This window comes from Neurospora tetraspora, assembly GCF_033439725.1.
Source record: "Neurospora tetraspora strain CBS 560.94 chromosome Unknown B0H65scaffold_4, whole genome shotgun sequence".
In the NCBI taxonomy this organism is placed as follows: Eukaryota; Fungi; Ascomycota; class Sordariomycetes; order Sordariales; family Sordariaceae; genus Neurospora; species Neurospora tetraspora.
Window position 1 is genome coordinate 175480 of NW_026944386.1, and position 20284 is coordinate 195763.

General features: G+C 48.0%; 5 protein-coding genes and 1 non-coding gene across 6 annotated transcripts; 3 read left to right on the top strand and 3 right to left on the bottom strand.

The window, feature by feature from the left end:
* Positions 1–2395: 2395 nt before the first annotated feature.
* Positions 2396–3301, bottom strand: B0H65DRAFT_523694 (uncharacterized protein; the record flags this gene model as incomplete). Its single annotated transcript, XM_062828803.1, has 1 exon — positions 2396–3301. Exon 1 carries the CDS (start codon positions 3197–3199, stop codon positions 2396–2398), a length of 804 nt encoding a protein of 267 aa, XP_062681204.1. The 5' UTR covers positions 3200–3301.
* Positions 3302–4144: 843 nt separating this feature from the next.
* Positions 4145–7026, bottom strand: B0H65DRAFT_548384 (RNA12 protein-domain-containing protein; the record flags this gene model as incomplete). The annotated part of the gene is made up of 3 exons (XM_062829577.1): positions 4145–5743; positions 5971–6734; positions 6786–7026. The coding sequence occupies 3 exons, from the start codon at positions 7024–7026 to the stop codon at positions 4145–4147; spliced, it is 2604 nt and encodes an 867-aa protein (XP_062681205.1).
* B0H65DRAFT_t229 lies at positions 5831–5902 on the top strand. The gene has a single exon. It is a non-coding gene; the product is annotated as a tRNA-Arg (tRNA).
* A 4113-nt stretch (positions 7027–11139) lies between the features above and the next one.
* On the top strand, positions 11140–12418 carry B0H65DRAFT_180492 (uncharacterized protein). Its single transcript, XM_062821501.1, has one exon. The coding sequence runs from the start codon at positions 11278–11280 to the stop codon at positions 12103–12105; it is 828 nt and encodes a 275-aa protein (XP_062681206.1). The 5' UTR covers positions 11140–11277; the 3' UTR covers positions 12106–12418.
* A 716-nt stretch (positions 12419–13134) lies between these two features.
* B0H65DRAFT_572748 (Alpha/Beta hydrolase protein) lies at positions 13135–14853 on the bottom strand (the record flags this gene model as incomplete). Its single annotated transcript, XM_062830518.1, has 5 exons — positions 13135–13953; positions 14020–14297; positions 14524–14564; positions 14628–14670; positions 14790–14853. 5 exons carry the CDS (start codon positions 14851–14853, stop codon positions 13492–13494), a joined length of 888 nt encoding a protein of 295 aa, XP_062681207.1. The 3' UTR covers positions 13135–13491.
* Positions 14854–16816: 1963 nt separating this feature from the next.
* B0H65DRAFT_426270 (heat shock protein 70) lies at positions 16817–19095 on the top strand (the record flags this gene model as incomplete). Its single annotated transcript, XM_062824623.1, has 5 exons — positions 16817–16884; positions 16957–17626; positions 17730–18047; positions 18118–18138; positions 18232–19095. The coding sequence occupies 5 exons, from the start codon at positions 16817–16819 to the stop codon at positions 19093–19095; spliced, it is 1941 nt and encodes a 646-aa protein (XP_062681208.1).
* Between the last annotated feature and the right edge of the window lie 1189 nt (positions 19096–20284).

Consider the following 20284-nt stretch of genomic DNA (forward strand, 5'->3'; position numbering starts at 1 on the left):
AAGTCATCTTGTGTCTTGACGGAAGGAAACCTGAAGCCAAAGAGACAAAGGAGACAAAGCAGCAACATATATGCTGATGGGAATAAAGTCCACGACAAAAAGACAATAGAAAATATCAAGAGAACGAAAAGAGAAGTGAATCAACACAATTAAGTTGGCAAGTATCACACCAATGAACACGAGTTTCCTCCGCCAATTTTCGTCTGGCGTGCCTCACAGAGTTTCACTTTGCGTTTGATCGGGCAGTGAAGGCCTTGATACTCTCCGGGTTTCGATCCGAACGTTTGCGGATCTTTTCGTGTCTTCGAGCATTTGCCTGGCCGCGGTCATAGAGTTCCGTCCTTTGTTTGATGGTAAGGGAAGTCATGGCCCCTCGGACCATTTCCATCAGGCAGTTGTGGCTACACAAGCCGGACCAAGGGAGTTGGTTGACTAGGCAACGGCAATGGTAGGCCAGATTGGTATAAGGCCGTTAGGGTGCTCTTTGGGATGCATCGTCCAAAGGAGGGTACGAAGCGCCGATTTCATCCCAAAAATGACCAGACGAGTGAGGGAAAAAGTCGACGACTTAGCGTTGTTGTGGTGAGAAAGGATGGAATGACTGAGAAGGGTTGGTGAAAAAAAGAGGAGTGAGATCACCAAATGCCTTATTCTCGTCCGAAGGGAAAGGACAAGAAGCCCAAATGGTGAGGTGGGTTAAGTGGTAACCCTCCTTCTTCGCCTCCTTGACCTTGCTTGGAGTTCGACTTGCAAGCATGTGGGACCGAAGGCAACTTTTGAGGCCACTGTTGATATAGGCGGTGCCTGACCCAACGTAAAGGCGAGGGTGAGCTCCACGCTTCTCGGAGATGAGGCAATACACTCCCCAAGTATTGGTTGGGCAGTCTGCGGGAAAGGACTGAAAGAAGGAGATGGGGGGCGGAGTAGGTGAATGCAAGACTTTGTCGAGACCAGCGGCAAACTCAAGATCTGCCCAAGAAAAGAGGAGTTGGAGTTGGCGTTCTGGGCCAACGAGCGGAGGAAGAATTGGTGAACCTTTGGGAGGGTAGTGGTAATATTCCAAGCCAAACTTCCGAAACGTTGAATCAAACCCGGAAATGGGAGGTCGGCTTCGGTCACATCCATCTCTTCCATCTTCTCCGCAAGTGATGCTGGTACTGATGGTGGTGTCGAGGTTCTGTTGTGTGAAAGCCAAGCGCAACGCCAACCGCCAAGTAGACTCCTGGACAATGGATCGTGAATTCATTCAAGGTGGAAATGAAGCCCAAGAAGCGATGACAAAAGCCCTCGAAGAAGACAAATGGAGTTGTAGGCCGAGGACAGAATGCATCGCGGTGGATGGTCCTTGACACTGAAGTCTGAAGAATGTTGTAACAATGATTGTAGTTGGCTGAGAACCACGGCCTCCGAGTCATGACGGTGTCGAAGCTTGAAGGGATCCGTCCATCTTCGGGGGTGTACTGGCTTACGAAGGACATTTGTTCCTGGGACACAGACGTTAGGCATGCTTCGATGTCAGGTCATGACTGGACTGTAGACTTACATCTTTCTTGGATGGCCGGAGATTGCTGAAGAGCATAGAGGCTCGGGCGTAAGAGGATCACCAACACGGCGAGGTGATTGTGGAAAGGCAAGCAACGGGCGAGAGACCCGAACAAGAACAGCTCCATATGGAGACGAAAAGAGAATTTTGAAAGAAGAGTGTAGAAAGGGGTCTTTGTGAAGATATGAAGACAAGGCACACACCACACTGACACACACACTGACACAGAGGGAGGATGGAACTGATAGCGAGTGTGATCATGATGGAAAAGGGTAGATGTAGGTGCTTTGGTCTCTGGGCACTAGACGGGTATATGGTCAGTCGATGAACGGGCCAAGTCGGTGTGCGGGGACTGCCCCTGGAATGAGAGACGTACCTTGATGGCGCTGATTGGGACTGTTCCTCATGAAGCAAGCTGTTGCAACAGCAAGCTGAAGTTGCCGTGAAGTGTGGGAGATGTCAAGCTTTCCTGCGTCGACACGGAGTTGGGCAGAGAAAGACACTCGAAGAAAGATGAAGCAGTTGAGCAGTTGGAGGAAGTTTGGTCTCTTGGAGGAGGCGTGGTTTGATTGCACTACTACCAGTGACTTGAGAGAGAGACAAAAGAAAAAGTGTACAAGAAGTGGAAGACATGTTTGGACGGGAGTCGATGTACCTGTACAGGATCAGAATCAAAATCAGAATCAAAATCTGTCACGAAGGGCACCATAAACCCGCACCCGCACGGGGTGACTGCCATGGTCGAGCACCTTCCCGGAATGATGAGGCCATGGAGCTAAGTACCTTCCGTTCTACTTCCATACCATGACCTAGTAATCACCTGCCCCTGTAACATACCAGGTCCCATACTGATCAACAGATTCCTCGCAACGCAGCCTGGGATCGGCCACTGTAGCGGGTGAACCCAGGAGGCGGGAGCAGGTCGCCGCAGTTGTGGTGTCTCGAACCAGTCTCGGCAAGCACACTCTTGAACAAGCGCCAGCACTCCTGCACCTTCGACACGTCCAGCTCACCAGTGTCGACGCTGTCTCGTATCCTTCCCGTTCCCCAGAGGCCGCCACTGTCGTCGAATACGTGCGCATGCGTAACGATATTGCCCGACACCTTGTCCACCAGCTCTTGCATCACGTGTCTTTCCTCTTTATACCTGTTGCCCTGCAACAAATCCTTCACTATCTCGCCTTCCACATCCTCACGTATGGCGTGCACCGCCTCGCTGACCGGCAACGACAGACGCGCCTCGGAAATGTTATACTGTTTGCTGGCGTGTAGTAGAGCCAGCAGAAATGCGTAGTTGCCGGCTGCGTTGACCATAGCACGGGAAGCGGCTGGCGTGCCCTCCGCTCGATGTTGCGGAAGCTTTTTGTATTGGTACGAACCCGTAATGTTAAGAAGCGCGTGTTCTAACAGGATGTAGTACATGAAAAGAACGGATTTGCCTTCTTTGGTGAGAACGAGGTTGGTTCGGTCGCAAGTGGCCTTCCGGAAAAGGGCGTCGGCAGGCCGCCCGAGAGAAGAAAGGATGATGGTAGCCGTAGCAGTGGCTGCCTCGTACGAGGGCGGTGGTGGCTGTTGAGGTGGACTCTTTCCAGGCTCGTCCCCGTCACGTTTGGACCCGAGAAGGAGCCGAACCTTATTGACTAACTTCTGGAACATAGTGGTGATCCTTGGTTGAAACTAAGAGGCAAGACTAGAGAAGTTGGAGGTGGGCTTGACCAGAAGTAAAAGGTAAGACCAGAGAAGTTGGAGGTGAGGATCCTTGACCGGAAGTTATAGAAAAGATAAGAGTAGAAAAGTTGAAATTAGGGAGAGGAGTGTACTCTTTAAATACCATGATTGTAACATGTACGGACGCATCCTGCAAGTTCAATTTCGATTGTAGCAAGGACACCGGACCTCCGATAATAGGCACCGCTCGGAGTTAGTTATCTGATGAGAACCTGCAACCCTTCCCACTGTGCAGTTTTTATGCAGTCCTCCTGCACTGGGCAACTTACATGTACTTACCGTAGTTATCTGTCTCAACTACCGTAGAAACTCGAGAAACGGGCCGTAAGAGATAAACGATGATGCATCTTGCAGTGCCGAGGTTAATAAAGCAAGGCCATAAGGGAAGCATAGTGTACATGTGTCCCTACCCTACCTCTGGACGAAGAAACAAATGCTTCTAATTAGAGGAGATATATAAATAAGGTATGCCATATACTGTTAGATGCCCAAGTTCGAGTCAAAAAAGGCATTATCTGTTTCTGAATTAGCATATTTACACCAATGTTAGGCCTCCGTCATGGCGTCATCGAAGAAAACACATACATTGATTGTAGAAACGCCTTCACAAGTTGACTAAAGGTCTGGAGTTGACAACAAGCGTAACACGCTTCTCTCAAGAACCCTCTGATATCAGAGCAGTCACTCCTCGATAACACAACAGCAGCACCATCAAATAGAGAAAGATCAAGTACTTGTTGAAACATGAGTGATGGGAGAAGAGTATACACGCCTGCCAACGACCAAAAAAGACACACAAACACTAAGGTATCAAATAACAACGCTCATCCCTCACCACTTACCTCTTAACCTCCCCGACCTCCCGCTTAGTTCCTAAGCCTTGACCAACCGTCCCTTCACAACCCCCATCTCCTCCTCCAACCCCTTCAACTTCGCCTGCCCCCCCTTCATCTTCTCCAGCAGGTACTCCACCCGCTCACTCACATCGCCCGGCCGCCTCGCCATCAAGCCCTGCAGCATCACCAGCTCCTGCTCGACCTTTTCGATTTTTTGGGTTTCAATCTTGGCCAGCTCGGTTAAGACGAGCAGGTCCATGCGCGCTTTGACCTTCTCGTCGCTGGCCAGCTTCTGGAAGGCTGCCTGGTAGACTGGTTTTCCGGCCTTGATCTCCGAAGGCATGCCGTTTTGTGATTTGACAGTGATCAGTTCGGCGTTGGCTAGCGCCTCGAGGGCTGTTTCGGGCGACGACGCGAAGGTGTTGGACAAAAGCACGGAGTTGTAGGGGATCGAAGAGGAGGGGGAGGCGGCGAGTTGCGAGATTAGGTACCAGGCTTGTTCGGTCGTGTACTTTTTGTCGGAAGAGGGGGACTTGGAAAGCAGGAACATGCGCAGGATCTCGGAGGCGGTCGAGTCGATGATTTCTTGCACGGCCTTTTGGGGGGATTGCCCGATTTTGAGACGGCGGGCGAGGACTTGGAGGTCGGTGAGACGGCCGCCGAGGGCGGTGATGCAGGTGTCTAGTTCGTGGAGGAGGGCTGGGTCGATGGGGGCGGGTGTGTTGGAGTCCTTCTTTTCGTTTTTGTTGTCATTATCCTGGCCGTCCGGTTCCGAATCCTGCTGCTGCCCGTCATGCGCAAACTTGGTGTCTGTCTGCAGCTGGGAAATGACAAATTTCTTGGCTACGTTGGGAGACAGATCGCCGAGGGTGACGGAGCGGAAGACGCGGTCGGGGAGGGATCGTTGAAGAGGTTTGGAGTAGGAAGCGTCGTCTGTCAGGAAAATGACATGGGCAATGTTGGATTGTACCAGCGCCGCTGCCCAGTCGGCGATGCGGTCGTAGATGACACCCTTCTCCTCGCTCTTGTGGAGGAAGTGGTCAATGACAATCACTGGCCGCCGTTCTGGGTGGGCTTCTAGGTAGGCATCCTCCGAGAGATCCGCGTCTTTGTCCTCCTTCTTGCGCTCTGACAAGCCGACTTGCTTAAGCGCCGACGCGGTCGTCTGCAAGATCTTGACGACTTGCGACTCGAGATTCTCGGAGAAGTTGGCTTTGACTCCGGTGGTACTCTGCACGGCGAGGTCGACCAGGCTGCTGATGTTGTTGGACCAAGAGAACACAGGGCGGTAGCCGACTTCGAAGGCGAGACGACGGATGGTGCCCGCTTCGCCGCGCGCTTCCACGACCGGCTTGCAATCGATGAGCAACACATCGCTGCGTTCCTTGAGCACCTGGTCGAGGATGAGTTCCTTCTTGCCGGAGCCGCGCGGGCCATGGACGACGGTGAAGGTATCGACAGACTCGAGAAGGCCGGTTTGGATGGAGTCGATCAGGTCTTTGCGGTGGGTGAAGAGGGCGTTGAGACCGGCATCTTCGGTCTTGCGCCTACGGAAGGCGAGGATGTCGGAGGTTTGGGACTTGAACCACTTGTAGAGGCGGGAGTTTGTGAATTCAAAGTATTTCTGGACGTGTGCCTATGGAACTAAGTGTTAGCAGTTGTCAACACCAGCTGAGATGCGATCCCATTGAAAAGTACAACATCTCGATCGCAGGTTCAACAAGGTCCGCTGGCTCAATGGCAGAGCGTCTGACTACGAATCAGGAGGTTCCAGGTTCGACCCCTGGGTGGATCGAGTTGTTTATCTTTTTGGTGGTGGATACTTGGTGATCAGGGATATGACTTCTTTCATTTTGCACATACCTTGACAAAGAACTCCCGAATGGGATCAAACACGGCAACAGTGAAGGCCGCTATCAAGGCGGCGACGAGCGGGATCACGATCCTAGGGTGGCTCGTGAACCAAGCCCAGATGTGATGGGCCTTGACTCGTTGCTCGTACGAAAGCCGTAATTTTGTAGCATTCTTGCTTCCCTGTTCGCGCAAGACGAATCCATGCATGCAATTCCTTGCCATGATGGCATCTCGGACCAAGACGAAGTCGACGTAGGCAAAGCGGGGCAAGACTTTGGAGTCTGTCGGTTGGGACGTGATTTCACTGATCTTGCCGTATTTGCGGAAGATGCTGTAGAGTGTTTCTTGCGACAGTTCGGCCGGAGATTCGTCGTCCTTGGCGGCCACGAACTCGACTCGTATACGGCTGCGAGGAAGTCTGTACAGGTCTTCTAGCCAGGGAACGCCCTCGACGAGGCCGGTCTTAACCCTGCCGAAGGGGTTGAACCATGGTTTGATGGGGTTGTCGTGAAGAAGTTTGGACAATTTGCTTTCCACTTCGGCAGCTGACATGTCACTTGGGTAAGTGAACTTGACGAATGCGCCGCCGTCCTTGAGGCGAGGGATGATCTCGGTGACCTTGATGGGGACTTGGTCGTGGGCGTTGATGGCTCGTTTGACTAGTCTGATGGGGTCGATGAAGCTGTAGGAGGATTGTTCGAAGCGTTGGAGGAGGTCCTCGCTCGTCCATGGTCGCCATATAAGGATGGAGCTGAGTTTGAGGGGAAAGAGGTCTGTTCGTGTTAGTCTTGAGTGAGTGAGAAGTTGAGATGTGGTGGACTTACTATTGAAGAATAAGAGAGACTCATGAGGGGCAGTATCGATATGACCACTTTCTTTGTGAGAACCGGTGGAAGCCGTCGAGGATGAGGTGCTCTCCCACGCGCGGGTAGTTCTCCTGTATGAGACTGGGAGCCCTTGGCCAAGTGAACGTTGGAGTAGGAGGGCAGTAGAGTGAGTGGTGAAGCTAGGAACTCGGTGGCCAGGCCTCGTCGCCTGCCGTGAGAGAATGTGTGCTGATATCATTGCAGCTTCATTATGTTGAAAGAGTGTGGTACTTTTTGACACAACATGGCGACAGCAGGGTACCTTAGGAGTAAACAGACACGTTCCAGGCTTTGAGCTGCTCAACTGATCCCTGGAAACGGCCCCCCATCCAGGTACCTTCCTTCCTTGAGAGCTGACCATTGAGGTGCGACGTCATCGGGAGGGGCATCGCCAAGCCCGTTATCGTTAGGGCGTGTTTGTTTCGCCTGAAATGGCCTTCTGAAGTGGGTTTTCTGAAGTGGCTTTCAGAGAAACAGCACAGACCCTCCTAAACCGGATTTTGGCGGTAAATGCCGAAATTTTGAGCTCCACCCTATTTCTATTCAGAGCGGACTTTCTATGTCCAATTTGGCGTACCAGAATCAGAAAAATCTAGATTTCATATTTATAAGTCCATAAATTGATATGACAATAGACTATATACCTCTTTAACACCTTTTTTTACACCCTTATTTATTATACTTAAAATAGTTAGTAATACCGGCTAGTACCTTCCTCTTCCTTCTATAATACCACTATTTATATAATTTAATTAAATTATTAGTTAGACTACTAGCTATATAATAATTAATTAAATAGCTAGTTAGATAGCTAACTAGACTATTAATTAGATTGCTAACCAACCGATTACGATTAGTAAAGGTAAAAAGAAGAAGTTAGAGTAATAGAACGATAATTAAAAAGTTATTATATTTATTATATTGAAGAGTATAGTCGATAACGGTCTAATTAATTAAGGTGGTTATAAGGAGGTAGTATATAATTCGATTATTAAAGTTCTTTATAATAAATATAGCGTTAAATTTAATAATATATAAGTATATAATAAAGTAGATTATTTCAAACGTAAATAACGTTTATATTAAGCCTTCGCTAGTACGGTAAGATAATCTAGTTTCAGGTACGAAAATAGCGTATATATTATAAACGATTCTATTTAGGATGCTTTTCTTAAAATTAGTGCTTATTCCTATATTATACCTAATTTAATTAATAATTTATTTAATTATATTTATAGAATTATAAGGATTGTATATAGTTCTATAGTAAGGAGTTACTTTATAAAGAATTAATAGAAGAGGCTTTCATTAACGATTATGGTATTAATAAGAGTAAAGCGTTAATATTAAGTACTTTATTTAATTATAAAAAATATGTTGCTATAGTTACACTATACAAATTTTTTAACGAGAACGTAGCGGGGGAATTTATAGTATCCGTTTATATATATAACAGTAAGAAAAGGGTTATCTTTAATTTTAATTCTAAAAGAAACAAGAAGAAGAGTAACAGTGAGGCTATTATTAAGAGTTTTAAATATTTAATTAATATTTTAATTATTAGGGGTAGGGAGGACCCCGTTCTTATCGAATTACATTTATAGCTTACGAAGGCAGTTAAAATATTCGAAAAGGATTAGGAATATAAAGTTTATCCGATTATTAACGTTTATACCCTATGCGAATAGAAGGATTTTAAGGCGAACGTATATTATTTTATAATTATTTCGAAGAATATAAAGTAAATATACTTTAACATATTAAAAGAGAAGTTGGGTATTTAAAATAAAGAGGAGGAGGAGGAGAAGGAAGATTTACCCATATTATAATTATAAGAAGAAAAGGATTCTTTTAATACTAATTTAGTTAATTTAGCTTTGTACTTAATTGCCTTATAATTAGACGATCTAGATTTATAAATATACTATATTATAATATACTATAATAGTTTATTCCTATATATAGGGTTCCTATAGACGGAAGGGAGCGGGAAGTAGGACCTACCCCGGATTTAATTTTTATTGGTTTTTTTTATCTTTCTTATATATTAAAATACGAATACAGAAAAAAAATCTAATGTATATAAAAGAGGTAGCGCTATAATTGCTAAATTAAGCTGAATCGATGCATTTATTTTATATTAATTTTGAAGTATTTTTACTAATAATATAAATAATTTTGTAAATGCCTTCAGTAGAGGGTACGGGTTGCTAAGAGTATATAGATAGCGTTAGATAGTGCTAATATTGATTAATATATGAAATATATCGTTATATTTTAAATTTAAACTTTTTAAACTTTGTATTTTGTATTTGCATTCGAAGTATTAGTCTTTTAAGAAGGCTATATTCTAAAGTATAATCAAGCGGTTTAAATTTATAATTCGATAAATATAATTCTATTCGATTTAAATAATTTAAAGGGTAGTTTAGGTAATTAACGCTAGAGGTATATTTTTACTCCTTTTTATTAATTATCCCTCTCTCCCCTTTTACTTTATACCTCCCCCTTTTTTGTAAATTCCTTATAATAATTTTTCTATATTTCTTTTATAATACGGTCGTAACAAAAATTCATTTGATTATTTATCCCTCCAATCCTTTCTTAATTTATTATTGCTATTAAAGGTAAAAAGTTTACTGTTTCCTTTACGATTTTATGGGCCGCGGGGTTTATAATATTATATATTATCTTTTCTACTTTAAGGTTATACTTTTACTAGTCTAAGATTAAATTTAATAATATATTAATTATATATATTATTTTTATTTACGTGGCGGGGTCGAAAGCTAGTAATATATAATAAATTTTAAATGTACTCTTTAATTAACCGAACGTTTTTTTTAATAATAATCCGAATTTTAAGAGTAACGAAGATTATATAACTCTTAATGAATTATTAGTTTTAAATTAGTATGCTCTATCTCTTTAAGTAGTAATATACGTTATAGTATGGTATAAGGAGTTTAGAACTATTGCTATAGCCTACGTTAGCTAAGTAGACCTATCCCTTAGGGATATTAAAGCTGTTGGCGTATATATAATTTAATCCACTTATATTATTAGCCGACCCCTCCTAATTAGGTTATATATATACGATCTTATTAGAGAAATTACAAATTAATAAAACGTTTATAGAAATACCCCCCTTACGGTTGTACTAAAATTTTTATTCTTTATATAGTACCTTTATATCGAAGTACGAATTATCGAAAATTCTTAGTATTTTACGAAAGTATAGGAAGAATTTAGGATTGGATTTAATTTCGTATAGGGTAACTAAGGGAGGGAGTTTAACCTTCCTTTATATTAATATAAAGTAGGTATTAAAAACCTTATAAAATATCCTAGTATTGAAGTTTGAAGTAAGTATTCTATACGATAATTATTAGTAAAGATTATTAATTAGTATATTGTTTTTAAATTAAAACCGAAGGTATATATAATTATACGAAAAGTTAAGCCTTATATTACAATAAAAAGAAAGATTAATACCTTTTTATATATCGTCGTCCTTTTTAAGCCGAATAAAGTAGTATAATTATTAAATTACGTTACTAACCCGTAGAAGGTACGTAGCGTTATCTTTAATAACAATTGGAAGTAGCCTGGATATTTATAGAGGAGTTCGTATATTATTAACTAATTATTTCTAGTAGTGTTTATAGGGATATAGTGGGCCTATAGTATTAAGTTAGTATAAATAAATATTATAATTACTTATATTATACGTATACGACGGCGATATAATATTTAATAGTATTATATTAAAGTATTAGTAGGTATAGCGATAGATTTTGTTGATTTCTATTGACGTTGAGGGTAGTTATATAGTAGTTAAAAGTATGAAAAATGTGCTCTTAGAAGGCTATTTAGTAGTTTTTTCGATTTTGAGCAGTTTAGAATCAGTCAATCTGAATTTCAATTGATGCACGCGATTTTATTAGCCGTTTTAATAATGTAGGGAAAGAAATTTCAGAGTCCTTTTTTGGTGGGGATTCCAGTACTAAAAATTTCAGCGCGTTTCCAAACAGCACTCTGAAAAAACGGCTCTGAACGGTTTAGAGCCACATTTCAGGGGAAACAAACACGCCCTTATTTTACGGGAGCCGTTGCCTGCCGCAGCTCCCGACATTTTCCTCCGCTGGCAGTCTGATTGGCCGGAATTGTTCATCTTTCTCGCTGCAAGCTCGACACGCCGCCGAACATCAACGAGCTTCCCCCACGAAAGACTGGTAACACAACAGCCAAAATCACGAGACTTGCCGTCCTGTCAACATCATCAGCTACCGCATTGAGGCTTCGCTACCCCTCATTTTGCTCAACTCGAATATTGACGACTCCTCGCTACCCACTCATTGAGTCTTCAAACTCGAGTCTTCAACCGTTTTCGAACCGCAACCCGATCGAACTCTACAAACTTCACCTTCGAAAGAGAAAGAAAGACACAATGGGCTGGTTCTGGTCCTCCCCCTCCTCCTCGGCAGCCTCTTCAGGCGACAAGCCCACCGAGACCTCGACTCTCCCTGCCACCACCACACAACCAGCTACTTCCCCAGCGCAACAACGAACACCACCAACACCGTCTCCGTCCCCCGCCGGCGCCTCCTCCGGCGACGCCGAGATCCAAAAGTTCCTCGAAATGCTCCAAGGCGACGACGCCACCAAGAAGTCCTCCCAACCCCAACAACCAACACCATCCCCAACCTCTTCCGAACCAGCAGCAGCAGCGGCTTCCCCCTCCGTCCTCGCAAAGTACAAAGCGTACATCCCCTTCTCCTCGCTCCTCATCAAAGACGACCCGGCGGCCCCGGAGCCCGAAGCAGCGCCCAAAAAGACGCTGCGCTCCCCGACCTCCCTCGCCATGTCCGAGCACACCCTGCCCTCCACGCTCTCCTGCCGGGACGCCTTCGACTACGCCTGGCACTGCCAAACTCCAGGTGCGCAGTTCAACGCCGTGTACCGGTACGGCACCATGAAGAACTGCAGCGAGCTGTGGGACGATTTCTGGTTTTGCATGCGCACGAAATCGTTCAGTCCGGAGATGAAGGCCGAGGCCGTCAAGGAGTATTATAGGAAGAAGGAGGAGGCCAAGTATGGAGGCGGACGGCCCAGTAGTGAGGATGTGTGGGAGAGTAGGGAGAGGAGGGTCGAGTGGGATAGCGAGTTTAGGCAGTCGTGGGAGGGCCCGGGACAGGTTAGTGATGAGGAGTTTAAGAGGATGGAGGTGGAGAGGAGGAGGCAGATACGGGAGCAACTTGGGTTGGATGAAAAGTGAGAGAGGAAATGGGAAGGGAGGGTGTTGATATACGAAGTTGGTTTTGGGTGTTGTTACAGTTCTCGAGATGTCGTTATTATCAAACTTACAATGGGCTCTGTCTAAACTGCCATCCACGTTGAAGCGGTACCGCCTTGAAGGATCTTGCAATGCCGACCTTGTTGAACGACTGACTCTTGCTATGATAATCTTTGCTTCACTGATTCTTCCTGCTATCTATCGTCTTCAACCCTGATACTCCAGGAGTAGTACCTCAACAGCCAAGCCCCCAACTTGTCGTGACTCCCGTCACCCCTTTTCGGTCTTCATGCCAAAACTCCTCAGATCAAAGGTAGTCAAGTATTAAGATACCAGATGACAAGGTTACTCTACCACCATATCAAGTCACAGACACGCATCTTCGTATCCGGTATCCCCATGCCGAGTCCCAAGTTTCAAGGTTCCGAGTCCACAGCCCCGACCCTATCCATGATCATAAGTATCAACCCCTGAAAGTGCAAACAATTCGGGCACTATGGGGGACAGCTCGTAAGATTTGCACTTCATGGGGTTTTTGCACTTACTGGCACCTCACTTACATACAAAAGTGGGAATCCGGGCCACGGAAAAGTTTGCACTTGATGGGTTAGTTTGTATGTATTTGCACTTTGGGGGGGTTGCACTTTCAGGGGTTGATATTGTCATACTTGTATACTTTCCATCCACAATCACCGCGTGGGTATCTTACCCCCTTCCGCGACTCCTTGACGATAATGATCTTCCCATCTTTCCTTACCTTGGACTCAGAGCTATGAGGGGATGTGTTCTCCGATCGGAGATAAAGTTCAGCATATTGTGCTACAATGGAGGGCACAGCGTGGAAGTATTGCTCGATTCCGGACGAAACCCCTGCGTGGTCTATTCGTGGATATGCCTGTACAGACATATAGAGGTATTTTCTCCATGAAGTATGGGTTTATGTTGGGGTTCAGTTCTCTTGTGAGGAACATCACTCCTTCGTCGAGTTGGCTGGAAAGCAGGAAATACTTAATTTCTTCTGAGCAGAGAGATTCCCGTCAAGAGTCCAGGGATGTTAGGGCTTCCATTCAAGGGGTCTGTTGATGCTCGCTATTCGTCTGTCGATGCTTAGCATTGATGCTATGTTTCTTGGCTTTCCTTGTCTTCCGCAGTTATGGTCTCGGGCTGTCATTCTCCCGTCTGGAAGGAAGTCACGGAACGATGCTGACTCTAGGGTGCTTCCGGCGCCAGTTATCTCCTAATCTGTTGACGGCAAGTGAAATCTCCTCTGGAAGATCTGCAATTCCGGCTTCCAGTGGTGCATTGTATACTGGACACTCATCCACCACTCACTTCTCCCTTCTCTCCTGGTCTCTCTCGTTCAACCACCTAACAAACGTGCTCCACCTCCTCTTTCTCCCCCGTGCCCTGGCCCAAATCCGTCTTCAAAACCCGCCCAAAGGTCTCCAACAGAACCTCGAAGCAGACCTTGGTAATCGCTGGATCGTACCGCCCCTTGCTCAACTCATCCCTGATGAACGCATGCTGCGCCCACGCAAACTCGTAGAAGCTGAATGTCACTCCAGCCTCTCTCAGCTTGGCGCGGATCAAATCACGACCGGCGTCAGGCACGTGCGTGTCTTTGATACCGAAAATCATGGCTACTTCGCAGTGTTTGAGCTTGTCGAACTGGTCGATGGTGTGAGGGGCGACGAAGCCGGACGCGGTTGTCGGGTCAGGACGAGGAGCGGGAGCGGAGGGTGAGGTGTTGGGGCCGTCGTTGGGACCGAGGGTGCGCGAGTGGATGTCGGTGCCGAAGTAAGGGATGGCGGCTGTTATGCGGGGGTCGAGCTGTATGAGGCAAAGTTAGTTGCTGGAGCTTAAATAAATAACGGGCAGAAAGAGAGAGAGACGTACAGCAGCTCTCAGAGCAAGATGGCCACCCAAACACATGCCCGTCGCGCCAATGCGCCCGGTGCAGGTCGGCAGATACCGGAGGTAGTCGACAGTCCGGCGCGAGTCTTCATCGTACGAGTCCAGGGTCTTGACTACCTTCCACTCGTTGCCTTGATCGGTGCCGGGAACATCGTAGGCGAGAGGCTCGGGGCCGGTGAAGTCGTGATAGCTGCTCGGGGCGGCGACGATGTAGCCTTGACCGGCGATTTGGCGGGCGAAGCGGGCAACGGGACCGGTCACTGTTCGGGCGCAAAGTCGTCGTTAGCTATCGGTGGTCACCGGTACCAGCCAGCAAGGTTCCCTTGGGCCCGGAGCATCTGCCCGCAAAGACCCCCGCGTGGTCCATTCTCCAGCCTCGAGCTCGAACAGCTCCATTTCTCCTCGGGGTCCGTGGGGTACGTAGACATTGTAGGGAATGGGGTCGGGCATGGAGCTCTCAAGGAGACGGATCCGGATCGGTCTGACCTTGGTAGATTTCGCTAAAGAGGGCGACTCCGGGGAAGCGCCTAGAAGCGGAGAGGTATGAGACGAGGCATGTATGGATGTCTAAATGTCACGATGGTGCTCACGCATTGGGATATCCTGGGATGGTTGGGTGGAAGAGGAAGATTCCTGTGTTGTATTGTTCGGCGCATTAGATACAAGCTGGACTATGGTTGCGACACTGTTTTTTTTCGAGGCAACGGGCTGGGCGCATTGGACGTGCGAGGCAAGGAGGTGAATTGACTAACTCATCGCCGACTCCTTGCCATTGGCAGAGGTCTTGACGTCGGCGTAGCTCTCCTTGATCAACATGATGGGCTGTAGACTGGAAGAATGCGACGCGCTCTGGAATTTCGCAAAGTGGTGCGACTGGTATCGGGACGAGCTAAGCGATAAGGAGGAATGTACCACGATATGGTCGACGGAACGGCGAGATGCGGTCGGAGCTCCTGTCTCTCCTCGATGATGCTGGATAGGTTGAGCAGATGATGGGAGCTTTGACTCGAAAAAACACGACGGGAGGACTGGGATCAAGCTTCGGTATCAACGGGAGCTCTTCGAGGTCCTTCCTTCCAATTCTCAGCTCTGGTGCTCTCAGTGTTCTTGCCCCTCCTTTGCCCCTCGGGCTCATCGTCAAATTGCGGGGCGCGCTAGTGCCTTATCCCGCTTATCGCAGTCCATGACTTCATGCGCCGCTGTGGGGCCGACGGGCAATGCTGGAATGAGGTTGGTGGAGACTTCCCGTCGGGCTTCTCTCATCTTCCACTTCTGGAGCTGAAAGGAACGAAAGAAACTAGGCTGAAAAATACGGGAGAGTTCAATGAAAGACGCCGCCAAAGTCCGCATCAAAAACTCCAACATGAAGCTGTAGCACGATGACAAGAAAGAGATAATCAGCCTGGGGACACTCGGCTGTGACAATCTCGATCTCTTGGTCAGAAATCAGGCATCGAGACTGTCATGACTGTTTCGCTGTTCAAGGTTTCTGTTTACGGATCCACTGCCAGCTCGCCCATGATGCAAGGGTGAGTTCAAGGGTGAGTTTGCAGCGAGGTACGTCAAGGTACTTGTACAAACCTGTCGCAACTTTAAGAACTGCCCGATCGCAAACGCCAACGCCATACAAACCAACGGGCCGGCAATGCGCACACAGCCGCATTTTGCGACCGGTTTGCGACAGAGCTTGGGGGCCTCTTTGTTCTACGTGTACCAACTGAAAGAGGGATATTTACGGCCAAAAAGTTATTATGAGATGTACAATGTAGAGATAGATAGCTGCTAATTGGATATGAACTGCAATGCCGATGGTAAGACGCAACATGAAGGTGTTGAGGTTGCGGCTGAAAGTAACTGACGATAAAAGGGGCAAATGTAAACAAAAGATAGGGGTAGCTGCAGGGTCCCAAACTGCATAAGCCTTCCCCCCGAGGAAATCATCATCAACACTCAATAGGACGAAGTGGTTGGTAACATCCAATGGCTGTCAAAGTCCTTCACCACCCACGGCTACCAAGTATCACCCATAGTGGGCTTCCCCTGACCTCAAGGCCGTAGGGCAGAACAGCTTCATGCGCGAGCGGTCTAGCTGGATCTATGGGGCGACCATGGGCTGGAAGGCCCTTTTGTCGTGAACATGGCAATCATGGTGAAGTCTGGGGCAATTCGAGCCTTGTCTTGGCGCCCACCTCAAATTGTGACCCTGAGTTCGAGGTACGTACCTCAAGAGGCTGTCTCCATCCGGCTTGGCGGGAAGTGAACGGGCCATTTGCGCGCCAACACCGTGGTACGTACCTTTTCAATTTCAGCCAACTTTACAGATCAATTTGCTTGCATCGCACAAGGCGATAATCAGGGCCTGATGGGATCGCAAGATTGCTAACAGAAAAAGATGCCGCTGGCGCCTGAAAGAAGGTTCGATTACCATCTGGAGGCGGCGAGCGGCAACCGGTTGGTGCGGATTGCGACCAGGCAATGCGACTGGATGCGACAGCATGCGATTTGATCGAGAAGTACCCTGATGTACCCCGGCGTAGTGGGGTTAGGAAACTAACAGAAGCTCGTAGAAGCAAGAACGACCAAGCTCGACCACCAACTTAAATTCTGGAGCTCCGTCTGCCCCTCCACAGCCCACCTTGGCTTCCTTCCACTTCTCAGACCACTGTTCTTCAAACAAATAATTGCGACTCCCATCCACGCAAACTAACTTGACGACCTTTTTCTCTTTTTCTCATAACGATACCCATTTCCCTTTTTCAGCACATCACACACATTCACAATGGCTCCCGCCGTCGGTATTGATCTCGGTACGACGTACTCTTGCGTCGGTGTCTTCCGTGAGGACCGGTAAGTTCACCTTCATCACATCATGGGCTCACCTTGGAAAGAGGCAAGCAGTTCACTAACATGTACTCCCAGCTGCGAAATCATTGCCAATGACCAGGGTAACCGCACCACCCCCTCGTTCGTCGCCTTCACCGACACCGAGCGTCTCGTCGGTGATGCCGCCAAGAACCAGGTCGCCATGAACCCTGCCAACACCGTCTTCGATGCCAAGCGTCTCATCGGTCGCAAGTTCTCCGATCCCGAGGTCCAGGCCGATATGAAGCACTTCCCCTTCAAGGTCATCGACCGTGGCGGCAAGCCCGTCATCCAGGTTGAGTTCAAGGGCGAGACCAAGGTCTTCACCCCCGAGGAGATTTCCGCCATGATCCTCCAGAAGATGAAGGAGACCGCTGAGGCCTACCTCGGTGGCCAGGTGAACAACGCCGTCGTCACCGTCCCCGCCTACTTCAACGACTCTCAGCGTCAGGCTACCAAGGACGCCGGTCTCATTGCTGGCCTCAACGTCCTCCGTATCATCAACGAGCCCACCGCCGCTGCCATCGCCTACGGTCTCGACAAGAAGGTTGAGGGCGAGCGCAACGTCCTCATCTTCGATCTTGGTGGCGGTACCTTTGATGTCTCTCTCCTCACCATTGAGGAGGGTATCTTCGAGGTCAAGTCTACTGCCGGTGACACTCACTTGGGTGGTGAGGATTTCGACAACCGTCTCGTCAACCACTTTGTTCAGGAGTTCAAGCGCAAGGTCAGTTAATGCCTAGGACATTGAATTCAATGCCTAAAACATAGGGTTCATGGCATCAAACATTTCATTCAATGCATAGTGTCAGATGCTAATTCCCTCACAGCACAAGAAGGATCTCTCCACCAACGCTCGTGCCCTCCGTCGTCTCCGCACTGCTTGCGAGCGTGCCAAGCGTACCCTCTCTTCTTCCGCCCAGACCTCCATTGAGATCGACTCCCTCTTCGAGGGTATCGACTTCTACACCTCCATCACCCGTGCTCGCTTCGAGGAGCTTTGCCAGGACCTTTTCCGCTCCACCATCCAGCCTGTTGACCGTGTCTTGACCGATGCCAAGATCGACAAGTCTCAGGTCCACGAGATCGTCCTCGTCGGTGGCTCCACCCGTATCCCCCGTATCCAGAAGCTCATCAGCGATTACTTTGTAAGTTTTCTCTTCATCTTCAACCATGGCGGCAAGGAGCACAAGACTAACCTTTTTTCTTTGATTTTAGGGCGGGAAAGAACCCAATAAGGTATTTTGATCCGTTTCCCTCGAGATATTTTTTCTCGAATTTTGGGAATTTCCCCCTTTTTTTGAGCAAATCGACTAACACGCATGTCTACAGAGCATCAACCCCGACGAGGCCGTTGCCTACGGTGCTGCCGTCCAGGCCGCCATTCTCTCCGGCGATACCTCTTCCAAGTCCACTTCCGAGATTCTTCTTCTCGACGTTGCCCCTCTCTCTCTCGGTATTGAGACCGCTGGTGGTATGATGACCAAGCTCATCCCCCGCAACACCACCATCCCTACCAAGAAGTCCGAGGTCTTCTCCACCTTCTCCGACAACCAGCCCGGTGTCCTTATCCAGGTCTACGAGGGTGAGCGTCAGCGCACCAAGGACAACAACCTCCTCGGCAAGTTCGAGCTTACCGGCATTCCCCCCGCTCCCCGCGGTGTTCCCCAGATCGAGGTTACCTTCGATGTTGATGCCAACGGTATCATGAACGTCTCTGCCCTCGAGAAGGGTACCGGCAAGACCAACCAGATCACCATTACCAACGACAAGGGCCGCTTGTCCAAGGAGGAGATCGAGCGCATGCTTGCTGAGGCCGAGAAGTTCAAGGAGGAGGATGAGGCCGAGGCCAAGCGTGTCGCTGCCAAGAACGGCCTTGAGTCGTACGCCTACTCTCTCCGCAACACTCTCAGCGACTCCAAGGTCGATGAGAAGCTTGACGCTGCCGACAAGGAGAAGCTCAAGTCCGAGATCGACAAGATCGTCGCTTGGCTCGACGAGAACCAGCAGGCTACTCGGGAGGAGTACGAGGACCACCAGAAGGAGCTCGAGGCTGTTGCCAACCCCATCATGATGAAGTTCTACGGTGCTGGTGGTGCTCCCGGTGGCATGCCCGGTGCTGCCCCCGGCGGCTTCCCCGGCGGCGCCCCTGGCTCCAACGACAACGAGGGCCCCACCGTTGAGGAGGTCGACTAAACGCATTCGTCCACGACCTGAACTAATGCATCCTTATCGACCTTTTCCTTTTCTCTCTTATTTCCATTTTTCATTTCACACTACGCGCAGTAGATTGGAACGATCGATCGCACATGGTGTGGTCTTAGGTACTTATGCGGAGTTAAACGGGTATGGGTTTTAGTAACAAGGCCTAGATCTGCTTTTCTTTTGCAGTCTCAGTCCGTCTCATGAAGAGAACAAAAGAGGGGAAAAGTGTTATGGAATGGACGGAGAAGGAGGAGGGCAAAAACGAAAACACTTGCATGGCTTTGTATTTAATAACGATTCCCATGGTTATCACTTTTCATTTTGATGAAGACAATTCATTTATGATTGTTCAAAATAACGTCAAGCTGTCCAAACATCATGCACGTGATGTGAGATCTTCAAGCTTCGACGATAACTTTTACTTTTATCACTATGCTTGGCCTTAAAATTATATCCTATCCGTATAACAACGTCAAGCGGCATGGGCGGCTGCAGCACCGTAGGCAACAACCTCATCGTGGTTTGATGCTGGAGACATTTTTGGTCGACTTGCTCTTGAAGCAGGAAAATCCCCGAATATTCGCAAAAAAATATCCGAGAAAAAAGGAAATTGAGAATGAAACACTTACGATTTATTAGGTTCTTTTCCTGATCAAGAAAGGGGTGATGCATCTTGAGGTTATCTCAGGAACTCAGACCAGCTTGGTGTGTTTCTTCAAATGCTGAGGCTGTAATGTGGGCCTTGTAATTTCATGTGTAAGTGATGGTCTAAAACCGAAGCGCACAGACCAGCGAAGCTCGTAATTACAACCTAATACACAAACTGGCAACGAGGTCTCAGTTTCCAAGATGCTCGGGCATGTCGAGAGCATCCAGACAACATGCCGGTAGACCCATGAAGAATGATGCCCGGCGCCAAAACACCAACACTTTTGCGGTTCGAGTTGGTGTCTTCCGAAAAGTGCGGGAAGGGCAGATACCAAGCAAGATGCACCAGGGCCAATGTCAAAACACGACTACTGAGTTCCTCTCTCTGAAATCGACGGGAGGAATACATAACACCAATAAGCTTCACCTCTTTCCGATCCGAATACCAGGCATTCACCAGAAACACATTAGCAACTCCAGTCAGCCATGAGAATCGTGCGTTCAGTCTCTCAAGTCTCAACCCGGAGTAGAT

Bases quoted from the DNA above. Each gene is read 5' to 3' on its own strand.
- B0H65DRAFT_180492 (XM_062821501.1), top strand. From the start codon at position 11,278: ATGGGCTGGTTCTGGTCCTCCCCCTCCTCCTCGGCAGCCTCTTCAGGC.